The 23,215-nt window shown below is 40.2% G+C and overlaps 1 protein-coding gene across 4 annotated transcripts in view; it reads right to left on the bottom strand.

The window, feature by feature from the left end:
- Nucleotides 1-6,529: 6,529 nt before the first annotated feature.
- Nucleotides 6,530-23,215, bottom strand: part of NBAS (NBAS subunit of NRZ tethering complex) — a 374,358-nt gene continuing 357,672 nt past the window's right edge. For all 4 annotated transcript variants that reach the window (XM_037894042.2, XM_043542251.1, XM_043542252.1 and 1 more), the window contains 2 exons: nucleotides 23,028-23,156; nucleotides 6,530-7,406 (listed from right to left, as the gene is read on the bottom strand). In XM_037894042.2, coding sequence (XP_037749970.1) covers nucleotides 7,131-7,406; nucleotides 23,028-23,156 — 405 coding nt within the window. In that variant the 3' untranslated portion in view covers nucleotides 6,530-7,130. The remainder of the gene's footprint in view (nucleotides 7,407-23,027; nucleotides 23,157-23,215) is intronic.

The following is a 23,215-nucleotide window of genomic DNA, read 5'->3' as shown; positions in this document are numbered from 1 at the left end:
GACAATGGTAAAATTCCCACTAAAAATCCCATCCTTTATGTTTCCAGATTGAAGAGGCAAAGTTACCTAATCCTTAGCCCTAAAGGACCTGCTAACATATTCTGTAGTTTATACTAAAAACACAACTTCAATATTGTAGTGTGAACACTGACCACACTAACAATCCAGTTTATTTCAATTGGTGTGGGCCCAAATAGGCCTCATCCTGATCTCTACTAACCACAGATTGGCTTAAGACTGAAGCACAAGACTTAATACTCCTTCCAAAATTTTTGTTGTCATTAATTATAACAATGCTGGATGTCCCTTATCTCCATATTAGTTTCCACTCTCTTAAGGTTGTTAAGTTCTTGACCTCAATGACTTCCTGTGTCAATGAGTTCCATGGTTCAACTACATATTGTGTGAAAAAGAATTTCCTCTTATCAGTTTTACCTTTTAATTTCATTGAATGTCCCTTTGTTTTTGTATTATGACATAGGGAGAACAGAAGCTCCCAATCTACCTTCTCTATACTATTAATTTTTCTAAATACATTTGTTATGTCTTATTTGTCTCCTTTCTAAACTAAACAATCCCAGTCTTTTCAATCTCTCTTCATGAGAGTTTTCCAGGCTTTGATCAATCTCATCACTCTTCTCTGAACCTTCTCTAGTTCTGAAATATCCTTTTTGAGGTGGGGTTACTACTGCTATTCCAGGTGAGGTCACACCATTGATTTATATAAAGTTATCATATTTTCAGTATTATTCTCCAGCTCTTTCTTTATTCATCTGAATGTCTTGCTTTTTTGACTGAAGCTGCACATTGTAGAGCACTCAGTGGAGACTTGCACAATGATGCCCAGGTCCCATTCTGGGGTTGCTACATTTAATTTGGAAACCTATCAGATGTACAGTAGTTGGATTTTTTCCCCTTCAGTATGCATTACTTTTGCATTTAATTAAATTTCATTTGCCATTGTGTGTTGCCCATTCGTCTACCTTGTTTACTTCTCTCATAAGTTCCTCAGTCCTCTCTGGTTGTAACTAACCTAAATAACTTTGGAGCAAAATTTGCAGATGATATCCCTCCACTTTCCAGATCATTAATATATTAAATAACACAGGACCTGATACAGAACCTGTGTTAACCTTTTGCCATCGTGAAAATTGACCATTGAATCCTAATCTGATTTATGTTTCCTACCAGTTTTCGATCCAAAACAATACTTTGCCTCTTATTTCTTGTCAAAGGCCTTCTCTATTAGTATATTGATGCATTAAACAATTCTAAGAGACTACTGAGACTCAATTTGCCTTTGCTAAATTCATGTTCGTTAGACCAGATTAAGTTTAGTATTTTATACATCTTATTTCATGATTACTCAGTTAACAATACATTTTCTGAAATGGTAAATATAATTGTAGAAAGTCTTAAGAACACTAATATTATGATCCATTTATTATTGCTAACCATTCTCCTGTGAATGATATTTTCTATTAGATGGTATTAAAGCTATGTACCAATGACCATTTTGGCTGTTTTGCCTCTATTCTTCATCATTGTATGCAGTCTTGTTGTAGCTGAGTCAGTCCCAGGATATTAGAGAGCAAGGTGGGTGAAGTAATATCTTTCATTGGACCCACTTCTGTTGGTGAGAGAGACAAGCTTTCGAATGAGAAAATTTTTGATATAATTGATTTTAATCTTGTTTACATTTGTACTTTTGATATTTTCCTAAAAAAAGAATGATTCACATTGATTGGTAACCATTAAAATATGTTGATTTGCAATTAAATATAGCCCTTTACATTACATTTGGTGCTTCGTTTGCTAACCAGGAGGATACACTATATGTATATACATTTAAATAATTATATAGCTTTACTTCTACTTATTCAGATTCTTATTTTTACCATTTTTGTGATGTTAGAAAATGGCCAATGATGCATTTCTTACTTACTAGATGATTTTTTTTAATTTGTGATTTGTGTCAAGCTCTACTTGGGTGGAAATATTAATTTAATTAAATATGCACAAAAACGTTTTAAATTTTTTATTGGTTGAATAAAACGAATATGCTGGATACATAAGAATAAGTGTATAAAAAGTTGATCAAAACATGTTCTGCATTTTAAAATGATTTATTAAACAATGTATCATATGTAATTAGTGAATTGAACGGATTGTTTATGGTCACCACTGACCTTCAATATTTTAGAATATTGGATCTCATCCTCTCACATCTAATTTTTAATTCATTGATTGGAAAGGGAAAACAAGCTTTCCTGTATTTTCAACTCTCAGTGGGTCTCTTAACTTTGAACTCATTGAAATGAACTAGTTAAATAAACTGAAATGAAGAAAAATATTCTTTCTGCACCTGCAAAAGAGGTTACCACTGTCAAAAACTCATTTAACACTTCAACAAATCTGGTTCTACGTCTTTAGCCAGTGACTTCCTCCAGTTCAGTGGTTTGACTTTGTTCAAAATGTCAACAGCAAACATGTACTGCTTAATATTATTTTTAATTTAATCTACATTATTTTAATAGATTATATAAGTTTGGGCCTTAATATAGATTGCCATTGTTTCAAATGTAATTTTAATAGGTTTATTTTAAAAAATAAACCAGTATTTAATTTAAATTAAAAAAATCTGTTTTTGAAATCATTCATTTTATCCACCCTGTCCAGGAGCAAAAAATGCTGACCTTGAATCCAATAGACAGGACATAGCTTCTGTAAGCCTGCCTTGTGAAATTCTCCTTCTCTTCACCACACAAGTGCTGGATAGCTTCAGGGATGCGCCTGTTCCTCATCCTGGGTAACATGAGCTTAATCCAGGTGGTCTATTAATGGTGGCTCATATGAAGACTCTCCTGACTTTATCTGAGTTACTCTTGATTTCAAACCAATATAAATGAGAAATGAATCAGGCCAACGAGTGTTTTGGTCTCAACAACTTTAATTGTCCAAATACTACCCTGTTCACTACTATAGACAGCTAATAAACTATGAACTTGCTAACATTTTCAACCCATATAGCCCTAGGAATTAGGCTCCAAACCTCAGCCATAGACACTACCTGGAAGAGCTTGATTATCAAAGGTGTCGAGCACCTGCAGCTGCCATAGTCATCATTAGGAGCTGGGGTGTTCAGCACCTTTCAAAAATCAGCCCATTACTATTTAGGTGATTGAATATGAATGTAAGAGCCTAAATTCTGGCATGTTTCTTTATCAGGAAATGAACAAACTACTAAGATAAGTAACCTCCAAAGGAGAGATCCAGCTCATGCTGTATTCATCGAAAGTAATATTTTGAACAGTTTCCAATTGTAATTCAAGTAAACTGACAAAATCCAAGTAGGCACAAGTGTCAATTCAGCTTGTCAGTACCTTTTTATGGTCTTAATAAGTAACAGATGATGAGAGGGTCTTATGGGATAACTCACATTGTTATCCCGTTTGCTAACATGTCTTAATAACAACTGTCAAAATTCCAAATCTGAAATCTATCTCATGGGAGAAATTCACAAACACATCAGTACTTTGATACACATATACTCAGAATGTGCCTTCTCTTTTCATGAACAGATGCCTGCATGTGGTGGAAGCTACTTGCTGCAGGCTGGTGAGACACCTACAACCATGTAATGCCTCTATCTAATGTCATTGATGTATGACAGCCAATTGACTGACCATGTCCAAATGGCAGGACAAATAAGGCCACAAACACAATTCACTGAGAGTCAACAGGGAGAAATACAGCCCCAAAAGACGAGCAGCTACCAGGAATTGTCTTTCTTAAACAAGTACTACTTACACTGCTTCACAGCCTACTTGCATTAGGAAGATTATGACAGTTCATTCCATATTGATCCAGTGAGAAATTATGTCCATCTGTCCAGTGTAACCCACCAGTGTGTCTTTTAAAAAATGTTTAAATAAAGTTAAGTATCTGTTTAATCACTGAGTCTATCTGCACCTCAGAGTTCCTGTCTGCATAAGCTGTTTACTGATGAGGCTGGGGAAAACAGAACTCTTATTTCATCTAGAAAGAAGTGACTGATAATGTCATTTGGAAAGTGTTACTGGAGAACAGTTAAGACTCAGCATGTGATTTTGGATGAAGATGCAGAAAATTGTTTAATCTCTGTGCACGTTTTTGGGCTAGAACCACACAGGAACCATACCAACTGGACACCAACGACTGTTATCTATCCTAGGTTAGCTTTGGTGTGATGTATTGCCAGGATGTCAGCGGCTCTCTGAACTGCTAACACTGCTGGGTTTTATCTACTGCACTGACTCTGAAGTGACACACAGGACTCCCTGGAAACATGATTCTGAGGTAATAGGCTGAGAAACGTGATATGCATTGTTATGCCATGCTGTAGGTGCTATTTCAATACTTTGTAAAACAACCCATGTGTCTGGCTAATAGCATTGTTTAGTGCATTTATTTATTTCCATTTATCTTTGGGTTTGTGATGTTTCCTGTTTTTTCTGTGCTATGCCAATGAGCTTTGATTTTATTCAAGATATAGTATTTGGAACCTGAGGCAAAGATTAATATGGGGAACTTAAATGAAAAAGACCTCAGTTCTAACCCCTGAGATTGATGAATGAAAATTATGGTCATGAATGAAGGAAGCTGGAAGTCCCTTTCTCAAACATTGTTGAAAAGGTGTGAACCAAAAAGGGCCAAACCACCTGAAGGATTCAATACACTGTTACAGTCTTCTTAAAGAATTCCAAGCAAATTGCGAGGTAAGTGTCTTATGAAACGATTTTTTTTAGGACAAAGTGTAAGTAAAATAAAATAATATTAATTCAAAGCCACAAATGATACTTACAGAAAATTAACCCAACAATGGTTGTCTGACTATACCAAAAGAAGGACAGGACACATTTGACATGGATTTAATCAGGCCGGAACACTATTATTAGATGTCTGGGACTACCCAGCAGATAAAAGTGTACAGTGCAGGTAACCCCCATGTTTATTACATAATTACCCGGGGGACTTCTACCAGCTCCCTCCTTTTTTTCCCACCCACGTCCCTCCAGCAAATCCATTGCCAGGACTTTACCTTACCTTATCCACCGCCCCCCCTCATAGGAGGATTAAGGTGGGCTATAATAATCGGGGTTGGCTCCCTGCCATACCAATCACAGGAGTCCCCAACTGCCCCCCGGTTCGCTTCTTTACCAAACATCTCTTTTTTAAGTCCTTTTCCAAGCCATTTATCCAGTTGTATACCTTTCCTATGGAGTACCTGCACTGGACATCCACTCTACACGTAAATAAAGATTAGAAACTATTGTCTCAGTACCCATTTTTGTAGAATGAAACAGAAATGTTATTTTTTTTCTCAGGTTCTCGCAAAATTCCTTTGAAGACTGATCTCAGTATAGAACTAGGCAAGAGCGAAATGAGAAGGTAATTTTAACACAAAGCCATAATCATATAAACACATGAACACCAAATGCTTCTAGTAAAACAGGCTACATAGAATAAATCCATGTGCACGGTCATAAATATAAAGGGAAAGGTAACCACCTTTCTGTATACAGTGCTACAAAATCCCTCCTGGCCAGAGGCAAAGTCCTTTTACCTGTAAAGGGTTAAGAAGCTCAGGTAACCTGGCTGTCACCTGACCCAAAATGACCAATGACGGAACAAGATACTTTCAAATCTGGAGGGGGGGGGAAAGGCTTTTGTCTCTCTGTGTGATACCTTTGCTGGGAACAGATCAAGGATGCAAGCCCTCCAACTTCTGTAAAGTTAGTAAGTAATCTAGCTAGGAAATGTGTTAGGTTTTCTTTGTTTTGGCTTGTGAAATTCACTGTGCTGGAGGAATATGTATTCCTGTTTTTGTGTCTTTTTGTAACTTAAGGTTTTGCCTAGAGGGAATCTCTGTGTTTTGAATCTGACTGCCTGTAAGATTATCTTCCATTCTGATCTTACAGAGTTGTTCTCTTATCTTTTTTTGTTCTTCTAATAAAGTTCTGTTTTTTTAAGAATCTGATGGGGTATTTTGGTTTGTGCTCATCTTGTTTATTCTCAAGCCTCCCCAGGAAAGGGGGTGTAAGGGCTTGGGGGATATTTTGGGGAAATAGGAACTCCAAGTGGTCCTTTCCCTGTTCTTTGTCTAAACTACTTGGTGGTGGCAGCATACTGTCCAAGGACAAGGCAAAATTTGTGCCTTGGGAAAGTTTTAACCTAAGCTGGTAAAAATAAGCTTAGGGGGTCTTTCATGCAGGTCCCCTCATCTGTACCCTAGAGTTCAGAGTGGGGAGGGAACCCTGACATGCACCATTTCCCTTACTGAACAAAACTGAAATGGATCGGCTATTCATGTCCATAGCAAATAGGAGAAGACATCTGGAAAGAAAGACAAAACGGTGAATAAAATCTTCTGGAGATCTGAGCCAAGTTTTCTGAAATTGGATAGAGAGTAACAAAGACCAAACTATAGTAAGCGTGACAAAAATTATCAGCTTGCTTCCCCCTGAAGAATACTCAGTTCAGTCAAAAGGAGGGGGAAAAAAAGAACAGGTTTAATAAATGAAAAGTATGTCACTTATTGCAAATAAAACTATTGTAATAAGATATCCAAAACAACACTGAAAAATATCAAATTTTAAGATTTCAGAACTTCTCATTAGTTATTTCTCTTCATGGTGATGACATTTGTTCTAAACACCTTTATTGATAACTATTGTTTTACATTGTGACCAGGGTGTAAATGACTTACAAGAATTGTGTGACACATCGTATAACCCTGCAACATCACAAGTTACTTTCCTAGTTTATAATTTACACATTACAGTGGTTGCATTTCAAATGTTTTTGCCAATTTGAAAGTTTTTACCAGTTTGAGAGGTTTACTATACCTATACTGAGAAACTTTTAGAACTGGTAAAAAGTTTCAGAATAAACTGAAAGTAAATCCACAGTATGTATATTGTTAGCATTTTCCACAAATCATAAGAAGTGATGATCAACTCTAAATATATCCCTTCATTACAACAATTTGTCTCTCATGTAGAAGATTTCCATCTGAAAAGCAGGCAATTGAAACAAACACATTATTCAGGCAGCTGTTTTGTCAGAAGAAATTCAGTTTGTTTTGCCACTCAGATCCAATGCTGAATAGCACTGAGGGCAGTACTGTAGGTTCTGAGTGCAGGATGAATCCCTTTGTAACTCATCATAAGAGACCCTGCCTCTGCACTGAAGCCTGCTTCCTGCAGTTGTTTTGCTATTTCCTCTACATCCCAATGCCCCTCTTCCTGGTTGGCCAGTAAGTGGTTGATAAGGTGAGGGTAGAACACAGTGGATATGCACTTTACCACTAATTTTGCATTCAGGAGCAAGGAAAGAATTTCAGAATCACAGCTGGAACCATCAATCTGTAAAGAAAGAAAAATACACAAAAATGAAGACTGAGTTATTGGTTACATCCACAGATTTTTTTTTAAGGCCACAAGGGACCAAGACCATTATAATCATCAACAATGACCTCCTCCAATATGCTTTTTAGTTGTGAAGCAGCAATGGTAGGATGTTCTCCATAGCTTAATAGCAATAGTGATATATACTTTACACATCCAAGGCAAACCTTTAACAATCATCATTTATTTTATTAATAAAACCTCACGAGTCTTACAGATATACCCATTTCAAACTAAGGAACAAAGAAACTAAATAGAAGGTAGTGCAGAGCTTGGAATAGATTCCCAGTATCTTCCCTATATATATATATATATATATATATATATATATAGAAAACTCCCTTTCTATCTTTACGTTAATAGAAGGATTAACAGAGATTCATATGGAAGATCATAAGGTAAACTATATTTTCTGACACACTGAATTGTGTGAACTATACAGGCAAGTGTCTGAACAGAGCTCGGGACCAGAACCCATAACCAGGCTCAGATTTTCAAAATCCAGAGCACCCAGCAGCTCCCACTGTAGTATACAATAGGGACGGAGTTCTTTTGAAAATTGGGCCTATATCTGTATGGACAATGCTATAGGATTAAGTTTTTAAATTCAATTTTAGCTAATTTAGAAGATAAATCAGATTTAAGCTCCTAGAAAGACAACACTGCTTTAATGGCATAAAGTGTCTTACGTCTCCAATGTCCAGAAAAAAACTAACAAGCAACAGAAATGAACCTTGTAAGAAGTATGTAGAAATCGTCTTTCTTTCAATGCATTCCATCAGATAAAATATGAACAAACCAATTAAACTGTTTAATAAATAATGAGTGATTTTCTGACCAGACTTTTTTTTTTTAAATTCCATCTCCCTTATACTCAACTTTGGTCCCACTTTCCAGAATAACTGTCCACTATATTTTGATGGCTGGTAGAGCAGGAAGTGTTAATGGGACTCATATTGTCATCTGAAGTGATCTGGTACAGCAGCACAGCTCTCCCACTGGTCAGCATATGTAGCTGAATCTATGACATCTTGGAGACATATGGCAACTTATCTCTAGGCAATTTTTGACTCAACCAGCATCATAAATCATTGCATCCTGATTTTTCAGGACAACATCCAACATTTTCTTGCCTATCATTTTCTGATTGTCTTTTTTGTCTCTAGCTATACAGCTGAAGCAGCTCAGGGCTTACCTTCTCGGTGTTTTGGTTAGCCGGCAGGTTGAATCCCACCGCCCCGCCCCTCTAAAGCATCAGGATGGACATTTCTTGGTTATATCCCAATTTCCTATTTCATCATTTCACTTCCATTTCTCAGACAATAGGGGGAATCACCAGCTCTGTGCCTCTGTCTGGGAGATTAAATATACCTCTGGTCCGGTGAGCCAAAAAACCAAACTTAGTGGCTAAGGACAGGTCTATACTACCACTTAAGTCGATCTAACTTGCGTCGCTCAGGGGTGTGAAAGAGACACCCTTGTGAGCAACGCAAGTTACAGTGACCTAAGTGGTGTGATTATGCTGATGGGAGAGTGCTCTCCTGTCGGCATAGAGCAGTGGTCCCAAAACTTTTTACTGCGGGGCCCCCCTTGTCCCTCTCCCCCTCTGGAGCTAGGATTGGGGCCGAAGCTCTGGGAGGGCGAGGGGGGAGACGACCTGGACAGGCTGGCAGCCTCGCCTGGGCCCCAGCTGCCCTCACACGAACATTCCTCCCTGCCAGTTTGGGGACCCCTGGCATAGAGAGTCTTCACCAAACGCGGAAAAGTGGCGCAGCCGCAAGTAGTGCTTCTAGTGTAGACCTGCCCTTAGACATCGCCGTTTCTCACACCACGGTGGCTACACTGAGATGTTCATTACATATGCAGAGGAGCATGAAGAATTCAAAAGAAGCCTATGCTGGATCCTGCTGCTCTTGAAGTCAGTGGGAGAGCTGCCACTGACTTCAACAGGGATGAGACTGAGGCCTAACTGAAGAAACCACACAAGTTATTTTAGAATGAAGAACTTTGTTATCTTTAGATCCTTTCACCCTTATAAATGTAAGCATCTCTCTCTCGTTAAAGAGGTGGTGGGAGAAGACAGCATGGTGCTTTATCTTTATGTAGGACACAGAAAAACGTGCAAGAATAATTTGTTGCTCCTTTTTAAAAGTAGAACAGTTTTCCCAACCTCTCTTTCTTTTTTTAAAACACAGGAAAAGAGAGAAAATATAAAGCATGTCAGCATGCCGAGAATGTTCATTTGATGAACCATACTTCTTAGATAATAGGCTCCAGGTATCACTACCTTCTTTCTTTGAATTTGCCTTAAAAATTACCCTTTATTATTATCGGTTTATTAACTAACTTCCCTCCCTTAGGGACTTTAGAGAGTCTTGGAGGGGAAATGATGGATTTTTCAAGGTAAAATGGAGGACAGGAGCCCTGATCAACAAAGATTTCTAACCAGCAGAGGAGCGAAGATCTGGAACAGCTTTCCAAGGGGAGGAGGGGGGCAAAAGCCCTAACTTCTTTTAAGACTGAACTTGATACATTTATTGAGGGGATTGTATGATGAGATCACAAACAATGGCATATGGCCCATCTGTGATCGCTATTAGCAAATATCTCCGGACGGGCAAAGATAGGACACTGGGGGGGGCTCTGAGTTACAACAGACAATTTCTTCCCAGGTGTTTGCCTGGCAGGTCTTTCCCACATGCTCAGGGTCTAACTCACCATGATATCTGGTTGGGAAGGAATTCCCCCCCAAGTCAGATTGGCAGAGACCCTGGTGGTCTTCTTGTGCAGCATGGGGCATGGGTCACTCATTGAACTAAGGCTGTCACTTTATTGCAGTTAACACCTACAATTAACTGAAAACCAAATTAACACATTCTTTTTTTAATGGTGTTAATCCCATATCTCTGGGCAGGGAGGGAGACAGGCACCAGCTGCGGAGGACCTGACAGTGTCCAGTCAGGTGCAGTAACCCAATCCCCTTTGGGAGGGTGGGAAAACAAGAGGAGAGGAGAGGAAGTGGTTCCTATTCCAGCTCTGGCTGAGAGGCGGGTATCCTGACCTGCCGTGCCCCGTTGCCCCTGGCCTGCCCCTTGCTCCTGGGACTGCCTCCCCCCCATGCTGTGCCCTATTGTCCCTGACTGGCCCCTCATTCTTGGGGCAAAGCCCCCCCCCCGGCTGTGCCCCACTGCCCCTGGCCAGCCCCTTGCTCCGGGAACTAACTCCCCCCTGCCTCCCCATGCACTGTGCCTGAATGTCCCCCCGGCAGGCCCCTCGCTCACCCCCCACCATGCCCCCAACCGGCCTCTTATTCCGGGGATCGACCTTCCCCACACCGTGCCCCATTGCGCCCAGCCGGCCCTTTGCTACAGTGACTGACTCCCTCCTCCCGCTTTGCTGTGTACCCTTGTCCCCAACCATCAACTTGCTCTGAGGACTGACACCCACCCTGCCCTCCCCATGCTGTGCCCCATTGCCCCTGGACAGCCCCTCGCTCTGGGGGGTACCCCATAGAGAACAGGTGCATGGCAAGCTCAGCCTTTTGCCACTAACCTCTCCTCCCTGCCACATGCCGAATTCCTGAGGTAAAATCCATATCCTCCCTTGCAAACAAGGGTTTGCTCAGTTAAAGGGAGCCCACCGAGCTCAGTAAAAGGAGGCGAGCCCCAGTACCAGTAACCACCATTCCAGAAGCAGCATCAAGGCATCTCTCTCACCCTCCTCCTGCACAAGTCATTGCTTGCTCCCTACCCCAGCCTCCCCAAATACTAAATGAAGATTTCTAAGATTAAACTTTCTTCCTCTTTTGACAGGAGGTGAGCCTGGCGAGCTCAGAAACCCAACCATACAGGAGCAGCACCAAGAATTCACCCTTCTCCTGCACAACTCACACCCCTCCCATCTTCAGAATACTTACTTTCTGAGATAAAAATATCTTACCCCTTCAATAAGCCGAGACTCCCCTAAAGGAGAACAAGAAGTAGGACTAAGTGCACTGGTAGGCTCTAAAGTTTTATATTGTTTTACTTTTGAGTGCCGTTATGTAAAAAAATAATAATTCCACATTTATAAGTTCAATTTTCATGATAAAAGAGATTGCACTACAGTACTTGTATGAGTCGAACTAAAATACTATTTTATCTTTTTTACAGTGTAAATATTTTTAAAAATATTATATAAAGTGAGCACTGTACACTTTGTATTGTGTTGTAATTTAAATCAATATATTTGAAAATGTATAAAACATCCAAAAATATTTAAATAAATGGTATTCTATTATTAACAGTACGATTAAAAGTGCAATTAATTTTTGTAATGGCTTGACAGCAGTAGTTTGAACTAAAATGGTGGATTCTCTATCACTTTAAGTCTTTACGTCAAGATAGGGGACTTCAGTAACTCAGCCAGACGTCATGGGCCTACTACAGGAGTGTGTGTGCAAGGTTCCGTGACCAACAACGTGCAGGAGGTCAGACTACTACATCATTATGATGGTCCCTTCTGGCTTTCAAGTCTATATGCTACAACTCTCCGAACCTGCATTTCCCTTTATTTCATTTAGATACAAGTTGTACTTCTCACTGACAGTCTTCTTCACATTGACATCTTTAAAATACATTTTTTTAAAATCCTTGGCACATTATCAATCTGTTGCATGAAATTATCTCCAGGGATGCAAAGCTAATTATTTCAAAGTACAGTTCTTGCCTTACTCTCTGGAGGAACAATTCTAAGAACACTAAACAATCTGATGAAGTTACCGTCATGGGTTATACCTGGATTTTAGTTTTGTGCTGTGTGGCTCAGAACACTGAGAGAACCACGTCAGCTTGTGGATGTGGTAAGGTGACTAGTTTTCAGGTTTTAAAGACATTTTGGCTGTTAGAGAACAGACATGTCTACATTATAGACATGTAAATATGAATTATTATTTATAATTTGTATTATCGTATCGTATAGTAGCCCTAGACACCGACTGGGACTCCATTGTGCTAGGCACTGTACAAACACAAAATAAAAACACTGTCCCTGCCCCCCAAAAACCTTACCATTTAAATATGAGACAAATACTCCATATGCAATACACACAGACACCTCAGACACATTTATACTGTCAACGTTTTATGGAACACATAGACACATGAAAAATACCCACAAAACTCACAGAAATCACATAGTCTTGCGAACACCTTAAAGGCAACTGCTAAAATGCACCTACCACCCCACATTAGAACCCATATACGGATTATCATCTAACAACTATAACCCAACTTCTCCAAGCTCATCATCAGAAGCAAGTTCCCCACAGACCAGGAAACACCAACTCAGAGTGACACCAGATCCTGCCAGAACAACAGATGAAAAACTTGCAGACATATCTCCACTGCTACACGATAAATACGCCATCCCCCCCGCCCCCCCCACACCTTACAAGATCCCTGGATCCTACACATAACTATAACATACAGTATACCTTATCCAGTGCATTAAATGTCCCAGTAGCAAATATGGGGGTGAAACCAGACAATCACTATGCTCTTGAATGAACACAGGAAAATGATGAGAGAGAAAACCACCACATCACCTGTGGGTAAACACTTTTCACAAAGCAATCACTCTACAGCTGACCTATCAGTCTTCATCCTCAAAGGAAACATGCACAACACTTTCAAAAGATGAGCCTGGGAGCTTAAATTCATAACTATACTAGACACTAAAAATCAAGGACCAAATAGACACACTGGATTTATGGCATATTACAACAATCTATAACCCACTAACAACCCCCCTCCCCACACTCCATCTGCCCCTCCTCCCATCCTTTCCTCTCTATGACTGGAGGGGTGTTAACGGGCCACTTCACCTTGAATTATCCCTTGAAATGTGTTAACTACTTATGTTCCTGCCGACATAGGGCTCTTCACACCGGTGTTTGTGTCAGTGTGACTTTTCACACCCCGAGCAACATAAACTATGCCGATTTAAGCTGTAGTGTAGACACAGCCTAAAATAGTTTCCCAGACCTGAAGAAGAGTTCTGGGTAAACTCAAAAGCTTCTCTCTTTCACCAAGAGAAGCTGGTCCAATAAAAGATATGATCTCACCTGCCTTATCTCTCTAATGTCCTGGGACCAACTGGACTGCAACAACACTGCCTACAACTACTAAAATACACACTAATTCACCCTTTTTCTGGTCAGAGATCAAGTGTAATATCTCAGTATTGAATTACTTGTAGCCAAAGCAATTGTTTTCCCAACCAAAGCTATGTCGTGTTCTTTCATTTAACATATATAAACTGATTTGGTGAATATTTACATAGCAAAATAACAACAACAGTAAGAAAGACATAAAATGCAGGTTTAAATTTAGCAGGCCTTAGTAATCACTTTCAGAGACTGTATACAATGATATCTAGCCTTTATATAGCACGTTGTAAAGTGCTGTACAAATACTAGCTAGTGCACACAGTTCCTCATGAGTATTATGAGTAGTATCATCAATAGTATTAATCCCATTCCATAGCATGCAAAACCAAGAAGCAGTGTAACAAACTCAAGGGCACACAGTGTGACAGGGCAAAGATTAGGACTTGGGAGTTCCTGGCTATTACATCTTTAGACCACCCAGTTCATTAAAACAGTCCTATATGGATGCAGGCAATACAACACAAAACATCAAGTGGAGATTCACTAAATATTTGAGGTGAAATGGTGTGTTGCTCTCTGAAAATCTACCCACGTGCTGTCAAGGACACAGTCCAGAACAGGGGTGGACAGGAATGCCTTTCTCACCTCAGTGGTTTATGGTAGCTCGACCTGGTGTCTATTGGGCACGTAGTTGCTGAGATACATAGTGTTATCAGTGGAGAAAATGTTACCATAAAGAGTGAGGTTTAATCCTTTTCTGTTGATTAATAACATCTAAGCATGCTAGTGACAACATACTATTGCTGATGGTGCATCAGAGAGAACAGAACTGAGTTTGTTCTTCCATGTAAGTATTAGTTTTGCACTGTTAGCAGAGGTTAGATGTTGGTTTTGTCCCTGAATTGAGCAGGTATGGCTCAAGGACACACAGGGATTAAATCTCTGGAGTAAATTGCTGATATTTTTGCAGTCACTTTTCTGGCCATACACACACTGTTTGAAAAAGATTCCAATAAAGAAGAAACTGATAAACCAGGTTGCAAGTCAACAGTCATTAATGAAGGAAGAGGCTAGTTACACAGTTGAAGAGGATCTCAAGGAATATGGAGCTGATTATTTTGGCACAATCACCCAGAATTAGTTGAAAACAAATAACTGTAAATTCCATTTTATTTTCCAAACTTCATTTTTTGTAAATTTTTTGTTACAAAAGGAATACATTTTTTTGAAATATAAAGGATGTATCCAAGTACATCAACAATGAATATAAAATATGTAAGTAGGCTAAATATCAACAGTTATTTTAGACTAACTAGAAAACAAGTTATATTCAAGTGCCACTTTCAACTCAAGTCCCTTGGGTACAAGCAGCATTTTTTGCTGACTACATAGGCTCTCAATCTATGGCTGCTTTACCAGTATAGCTACAAATAGTCTATAGAATTATTGTATTATAAGGAGTAAATCAGTCTGAACCTTTGCATGCTGACATAAGAAAGAAGACAACACTGAAAGTGTTCTCAGAAATAAGCAACTCTTAAAGAGAAGCTCTGAATCCTACTGACATTCATAAACTACTTAACTGGCTATACTAAGATAAAGTTTTTTAAATTATTCATACACCATATTCACTGTGAGGGGGTAGTCTAGTTATTTCTGGTATGTGAAAGATGGAACTGGCAGTTTGCAAAAGGTTACACAGTAATAGGGGTGTGCAGTTTCAGAAAAGCTTAAAAAAAACTGTCTGTTTTATTGTCGGCAAAGGCTGTACAATCCTAGATCAGCACTTCAGCATCATCCTTTTAACGGTAAACATCCATAAAGCTGTCAGCATCATACAACAAATGACTAAATAATACATCCATACTAGCAAGCAACTGCTGTATTTTTTTCACAGCCATGTTTGTGAGCTGTGCTCGCAGTATGTCAGGGAATCTGACTATTCCATTTTGCCAGATGGCATATTTCCCTCCCTGTTTAATGTAAATGGGAATTGGCCTTCTGCAACAAATCTGAAAACTAAGTATAGCCAAACCCAATTGCTTGACTACACTTGTGGTTTGTTATTAAAAATATTCAAGAAACCATGTAGCCTAAGTTTAACCAGGTTATTAGTCAAAGACAACAGAACACAACACATAGCAATCTTGCAGCATTCACCTTTGTTTCAAAAATATGCATTTGAGATTATCCATATTAATAGTAGCCCTTTTTACAAGGTAGTGAACATTCTGTACATCACCCAAGCCTTAACAGACAAGTCAATACAAGCTTCTTATCTTGTTTTTCTGTGCTATACTGTACCTTTCTCTTATCTTTGTTTTGACTACCACATTCCAGGTGTCAGTGCAGGCATCCTCTAACTACCCAAGGCATAGTGTTCGTACTATGATAGGTTTTGTATTTCCTCTTACCAAAAGCAAAGGTTAGCTATTGAAAAAAGTTATGGGATATTCCTTAGCATGAGTGAAAAGCATTTTGGATAAAGCACAATTCAATCTGCAACTATATCACTTATTATACTCTCTACAATATTAATTTAATGACTCTAATACATAGCATATACGTTGGCTAACAATCTTTTACTAAAATTCCACCTAAAGTAATTATGAGAGTGAAAAATAACTAGCAGGAGGCATGCTTTCTGGAGTGCAACAAAAACACTTCCAAACACTACAAGATTTACACAGAATAATGGTAGCCTCTTCTGTATGACCTGCTTTTCAAATACTGCCAAGAATCTCTTATAAATTTAAACTTTCAGGCACTGACCAAACCCTACTCCAATTGAAGTGAAGTCAACAGTAAAACTCCCATTGACTTCAATGTGTGAAAGAAATGGGCCTATATGAGAGGCCTAGTGCAGTGGTTCTCAAACTTTTTTTTCACGGACCACTTGAAAATTGCTGAGGGTCTTGGTGGACCACTTAATGATCTTTGCAAATGTTGTTTGTACCGTTAGCTAACTATTGTAAAGCGCTTTGGAGAAAAATGCTGTATATAAAAGAAACAATTAACATTTTTTGTTCTATAAATATAAGCACACAACTCATATTTTAATATCAGTAGTCTTACCTTTCTAATGCGATGGATGTGCCCTTCCCTCTCCCATCTACCCTCTATTTCCCCCCAAGGCCATCACTTCACCTTACATGTGCATCTTCTCCAGGGTCCAGGCACCTAAACAGGGGAGCCATGCCTGTGCGACTCCACTAATTAGGGGGGTGGCCATTCATTCTCCCATGTGCAGCAGCCCAGGCGTGCACCTTAGAGGGAACTATCCGCGGACCACCTGAATGGAGCTCGTGAACCACTAGTGGTCCACGGACCACAGTTTGAGAACCACTGGCCTAGTGTATAAACTTCCATTTTCTTTAGTGAATATAAATTGTAATTTTTTTTTATCATAAGTGGGACTTATATTAAGAGGATCTAAGGCATCTCTGTCTCCTCGCCTTGTTGCTGAGAGCAAATTACACCAGAAATCACGTTCAGAATGTGTGGAGACTTTGAGGAATCTGGCACTTTCTGCTCCCTCCAATTCAGCTCAAAGGGGTAGGGATTGAAGCTGCATCCATGAAGTAATCTCCCACTAATCCCATGGTTTTTTATATTTTGGACGTATATCAGACTTGTGGTTTAGTGACCGATATGGTCAAAGACCCACTAGCAAAAGCGGCAGGAGGGAGGCTTTCCAAAGGTCAAGGTTGCCCACCCTTGACCCAGCTTGGACCACCTTATTGGGGCACGAGACCTGTGTGTGACACTACACCCAATATTCTTCATAGAAATATTGTTATAATATGATTATAGCATAACTATGATATGTTTTGTACAAGATAAGGCATGTGAGATATCACTGGAAAGGTTATGATTTGCTGAATATGATTGTCCTATTTGTATGCATGTATCATTTTTGTATCTAAAATTAGGAATCTTGACTATACATCTGTACTACAAAAGTGTTTGTACCTGGGGAACATCCACCAGACAGAATGCAGTGAGTCTGGACCATTAAGGAGAACAATAGGTCTTTGAAGATGCTAATCTCCCACCTTCCTGAAAAACTTTTCTGGGATGCTACAAACTGACTCATGGCTGGTTTGACACTGTAGGATCATGTGATCAAGTCACCGGTATCATGGACTCCATGATAGCATACCAGTATTTTTCCACTGTGAGGGGAGAACCCACACTGGAAAACAAAGAATTCCTGCCATTTGTAAAACCTATTTAAGGCAGGAGACTGATATAATCAGCGATCGTTCTTCACTGAATCCCCACCCAGGATGACTGCTGTGAACATCCAAGAAACAAAATCAAAGTGGGGGAGAAACGACTGAGCCCAGGCTGGGAAGGTGCCTGGACTGTGAAAGAAAAACCTGGAGTTTTAAGCTGCAGGCAAGAGCATCTTGCCTTCAAGAACCTCTACAATCTGCCTAAAACAACATTTAGGGTGAGAAATTACTACTTGTAACCAGTTCCTTTAGTATCTTAAGCTTACATTGCATATTTGCTGGGTAATCTGCTTTGCTCTGTTTGCTATCCCTTATAATCACTTAAAATCTATCCTTTGTAGTTAATAAACTTGTTTTTGTTTTCTCTAAAACCAGTTTGTGGAATTCATAATGGGGGGAAGGAAGGGGAAGCTGTGCATATCTTCCTCCACATTGAAGGAGGAGGCGAATTTCAATGAGCTTATGCTGCATAGTTCTCTGTGCAGCGTAAGATGATACAATTTTGGATTTACACTCCAAAGGGGGTGTGCACTTAAGTGCTGTGCAATTCCCTAGCTGAAGCCTACCCCTGCAGTGCTGATTTCAGTGTCTTTCTGCAGCTGGGTGTGTCCCTACCTGTGTGTGTGCTGGAGGAGGCTTGAGGGCCTGGCTCAGCAAGATAGTGTAAGGGAGCCCAGGCTGGTGGAACAGGCGGGCTCAGTGGTATCCCAGTACATCAAGTGGCCACCCGGAGGGGAGGGGGCAACCCGTCACACTGTGATTCCTTGATTTGCTCAGAGGGTCTCTGGGGAGGTGCCAAGGGGTGGAACAAGCTAGAATTGCAACCGTAAAGGTCAAAGAAAACACAGAAGCAGATGTGATCCTCTCAGGCCACCATAACACTAAGAAAAGCCAGTGTCCCTGCTCTCCCTAGACTAAACTGAAGGGAAGACCAAGATTCCACAGGCCACCCCAGTTTTTGACCAGTTGAGTGTCAAAGGAAACCTGCCAGCCAACGTGAGGTACTACCAGAGTCAACATCTATTGGTCACATGAACTTCTGTCTTGACTCTGATGCTCTGAAGATGAACACGAGCTGAACAGTTTAACCTGTTTCTTTCTAAGGAATTGTTATCTCTTTTTATAGTGGTGATGTCCACTGTATTCTTGCTTTTTCTCTAACACTTCTTATGTGTTTGGTAAGTATCATAAATATAAAGGGAAGGGTAAACCCCTTTAAAATCCCTCCTGGCCAGAGGAAAAATCCTCTCACTTGTAAAGGGTTAAGAAGCTAAAGGTAACCTCGCTGGCACCTGACCAAAATGACCAATGAGGAGACTAGATACTATCAAAAGCTGGGAGAAGGGAAAGAAACAAAGGGTCTGTTGGTATGCTGCTTTGCCGGGGATAGAACAGGAATGGAGTCTTAGAACTTTTAGTAAGTAATCTAGCTAGGTATGCGTTAGATTATGATTTCTTTAAATGACTGAGAAAAGAACTGTGCTGAATAGAATGACTATTTCTGTCTGTGTGTCTTTTTTGTAACTTAAGGTTTTGCCTAGAGGGATTCTCTATGTTTTGAATCTAATTACCCTGTAAGGTACCTACCATCCTGATTTTACAGGGGTGATTCCTTTACTCCTATTTACTTCTATTTCTATTAAAAGTCTTCTTGTAAGAAAACTGAATGCTTTTTCATTGTTCTCAGATCCAAGGGTTTGGGTCTGTGGTCACCTATGCAAATTGGTGAGGATTTTTACCAAACCTTTCCCAGGAAGTGGGGTGCATGGGTTGGGAGGATTTTGGGGGGAAAGACGTGTCCAAACTACGTTTCCCAGTAAACCCAGTTAGAGTTTGGTGGTGGCAGTGGTTATTCCAAGGACAAAGGATAAAATTAATTTGTACCTTGGGGAAGTTTTAACCTAAGCTGGTAAAAGTAAGCTTAGGAGGTTTTCATGCAGGTCCCCACATCTGTACCCTAGAGTTCAGAGTGGGGGAGGAACCTTGACAGTAAGTAATAATGTGTGCATATCCAAACTCAACATGAGTTCCGTCTCAAATAACTTTGTGAACTCTGTCTTCTAAAAATGTGTCCATACATAGAGCACTGCATGGATACAAAATCTGTAACTGCCTCCAATCCACGATCTGCAAAAATGGTCCGCAGATGTGGATATCTGTGGATTTACACAGCTCTATCTATGCAAACCTCTCTCTTCTAGAAAAGGAAGTTAAGACTTGCTGTATCAAGGTGGATAAGGTAGACAGGAGGAGAGCCAACTGTATAATTCACTCAGTAAATGGAAATCTTGAAGGAGAATCTTCAAAAGGCTGAGAAATAAACTATGCTCCCATTCGCATTCCAGGACCAGTATTTGAGAGAATTAATCATGTGTTGTGTTAACTTCATAAGCTGAATCTTGACTGTGTACATCCAATGATTGATCAATTGTTGATTCCTAATGGAACTTTAAAAAAATTCTTTGTAGACTGTATAATTCTGACTCTATTGAAAATTTTGTAGATTAATAAGTAAATGCAGAGAAGCCATGGTTAGCTCTCCTTAACAGCATACAGAAAGTTCATTCCACATGAACCTTCTTGTATGATGTATTTTGAAAGTTCCAATAGCTAGTTTTCCCTAAAATCTATCAGATCTGCTTAACAGTAAGTCCTGGTTTCTGCAGGTTATGGCAACAATGGAAATTGTGAAAAATTCGTTATTGTTTATTATATTTTCTGTGGCGGGCAGATTTTTGTCACATCTGGCATAGAAGTGAAAAAGGCTAAATTTTCTAACTGCAGCTTCTCATCATGTTCCAGCACATACCCTGGCAATTTCTATCCCCTGAAAGCATTATAAGGCTGAGGGAAACTGAGGAGTAGAAAATTACAAGGAGGTATTGTGAATACTGGATTCTACATCATTCTGTTATACTCTCACTAATAACCTGATGGACATACACAGCAACTAAATAAGTATTTTTTCAATTACATCAATGGGTTTTGTATCTTTGAAATGAAGATTACAGGGTTTTTTAAAAATATATTTTAGTGATTTTAACAAAAGCAAGTCAGTCTTTGTCTATGTATGGGTTCATAGACTACAAACACTTCACAAAGAAACTTTTTATGTAAATCTTACAAGGATTTTGTTTCTGAAATCTTATTAACTGACCTTGGAAACTTAGGTACCTTTAAACAAGAACTCAAAAATGGATTTAAACCAAAAATGGATTGAAAGCAAGAAGAGACTGAGCTGAAAATGACAATGATAGGAGCAAGTTTGGATATAGGTTTTTGATTCTCAATCAACCTTTTCCCCCACTGTAGTGAGCCAGTGTAGCTCCCTGCTGCCCCGGAGAGGGATGAGCCCATCCGGGCGCCGGAGTGGGCGGAGCTAGGGAGCTCTGAGCCGGCCCCTCAGACGGTCAGGAGGCGACCCAGAAGTATAAAAGCTCGCCCTCAGAACTCACTGGGTGCCCAGCCACCGGGGAGGCCAGACGCCTCCAGCCTGGCCTGCAACTGGGAAGCCCCCGCGGCCTAAGGTGCACGCCAGGACTGGCCCGACTTGCCCTGTGCCCACTACCCGGAGGAGTTGCTGGACCTGCCCTGTGCCTGCTACCCGGAGGAGTTGCTGGACCTGCCGCTTGCCCGCTACCCGGAGGAACCCATGGTGCTGGACGTCCCGGAGGACACCGCCTGGACCCAGGTACCCCAAGAGGGGGAATCAGGAAGTAGCCCGGGGGCAGCCGACCGTAGTCTGGCTGAGGCACTGCCAGAGCCTGTGACAGTGTGTTGCGGCCAGGAGCCCCACTGACACAGCAGCGGGTCTTCTGCTGCTGCTAGGGCCCCGGGCTGGGACACAGTGGAGTGGGAGGGCCTGCGTCCCACCCCACCACTCGTGGGTGGCAGTCTCCCCCTCTTCCAGGTCCTTTAGAGGCCTGGGCCTGCTAACATTTAACTGTTTGCTCAGCCCCTGCCTGAGGGCCTGAGCTACTGACTTGGTTGCCTCGCCCTGATCCAGGGCCTGGCCTGCTACTATTGAACTGTTTGCTCAGCTCCTGCCAGAAGGCCTGAGCACCTGACTTATTGTTGCCCCGCCCTGACCTAGAGTCCGGGCTTATGGTGCTTGTTTCAGTTGTCGCAAGGGCCACTGAGGGAGACTCCCGCAGTCAGACTAATTTCCCCAAACAATATCCGTGTGTCGAGAGCCGGTGTAGCTCCCTGCCGTCCTGGAGAGGGTTGAGCCCCGGCGAGCCGCATTACACTCACAAAAACAAATTTGAGCATTGACAGATTCATGATTTTGGTTTTTGTCTGTCTTTCGTTGTAACCTGATGTTACAAAAAAGAAAGTTAAGCAAAAATGATATGCTAAGAAAATTAATCTTGGGATTTGATGATAAAGCTTCTTCTAGTATGATAGTTTCATGAGTTTGACAGATTAAGCGTTTACAAGAACTCCTTGATCAAATTTTTGCTTTGTGTCACACAGTTGCTTACCTACTTTTTCATATATATACATATGATTGACAGACATACACTTACTTTGGGGATAGCAAAAAGAGTTAAGCATTAAGATACATAAGATATCCCACCATCCCAGATTCTCATTAGGAATTAAACGGAAACAAAATTTGATGGTTTAGAGGCATTACTGATGTGTTGGTCAATGCTATAGTTTAAATTGCACTGAAATTTGCACTTAGAGTGAGATTAAATCCCTGTGTTGTGTGTGAAAAATGCACATCAGCATCAACAAGATTGAATTTTCAGGAAAGTTAGAAGTGACTCTGTTAATATAAATTCAATTATTTGCAAAATAAACTCCACAGGAATAAACAATCCCACCATGTGTATGGAAGAGTCTACAGCAGTGGGCCATTGCAAGTTTTATGCAATATTATGGATTAAGTTATTTTAAAAGAACTAAAACATGAAGACCTACAAAAAATATACTTTGTAAAACATAGCAGTTTCTGTTCCACCACATTAACTTACAAATGGGTAGCCAGATAATTAAAACTAACAGCGTTTGTGGGTTCTTTAGAATGTATAAAGGATCTTTATCAGCCCTATGGCTGAAGACAAAATAACTTTAGAAAATCTTAATAATGACAACGCACTCAAGAGACTCTACTTCCTACATGAAGATAAAAAAGCTATTTTATTACCTGAAACTATGAAGGATAGTTAATTGAACTGCTCATACCTTAGCAACAGCTGTTATCTGCTCCAGTGCCAATGCATGCAGATCTTGGTCTCTGCTTTCTACTAGCAGTTTCAGGGATGGCAGCAGGAGGGACTGGTTAAGCAGCAGCAAACATAATTCCTTTGTACACTGAAAACAAAAAGTAACCCCAGACTGTCAGAACTCAGGAGATACTTAGTAACATTATG

The sequence above is a fragment of the Chelonia mydas genome, chromosome 3 (genome assembly GCF_015237465.2).
Source record: "Chelonia mydas isolate rCheMyd1 chromosome 3, rCheMyd1.pri.v2, whole genome shotgun sequence".
In the NCBI taxonomy this organism is placed as follows: domain Eukaryota; kingdom Metazoa; phylum Chordata; order Testudines; family Cheloniidae; genus Chelonia; species Chelonia mydas.
This window is presented reverse-complemented; position numbering and strand designations above follow the sequence as displayed.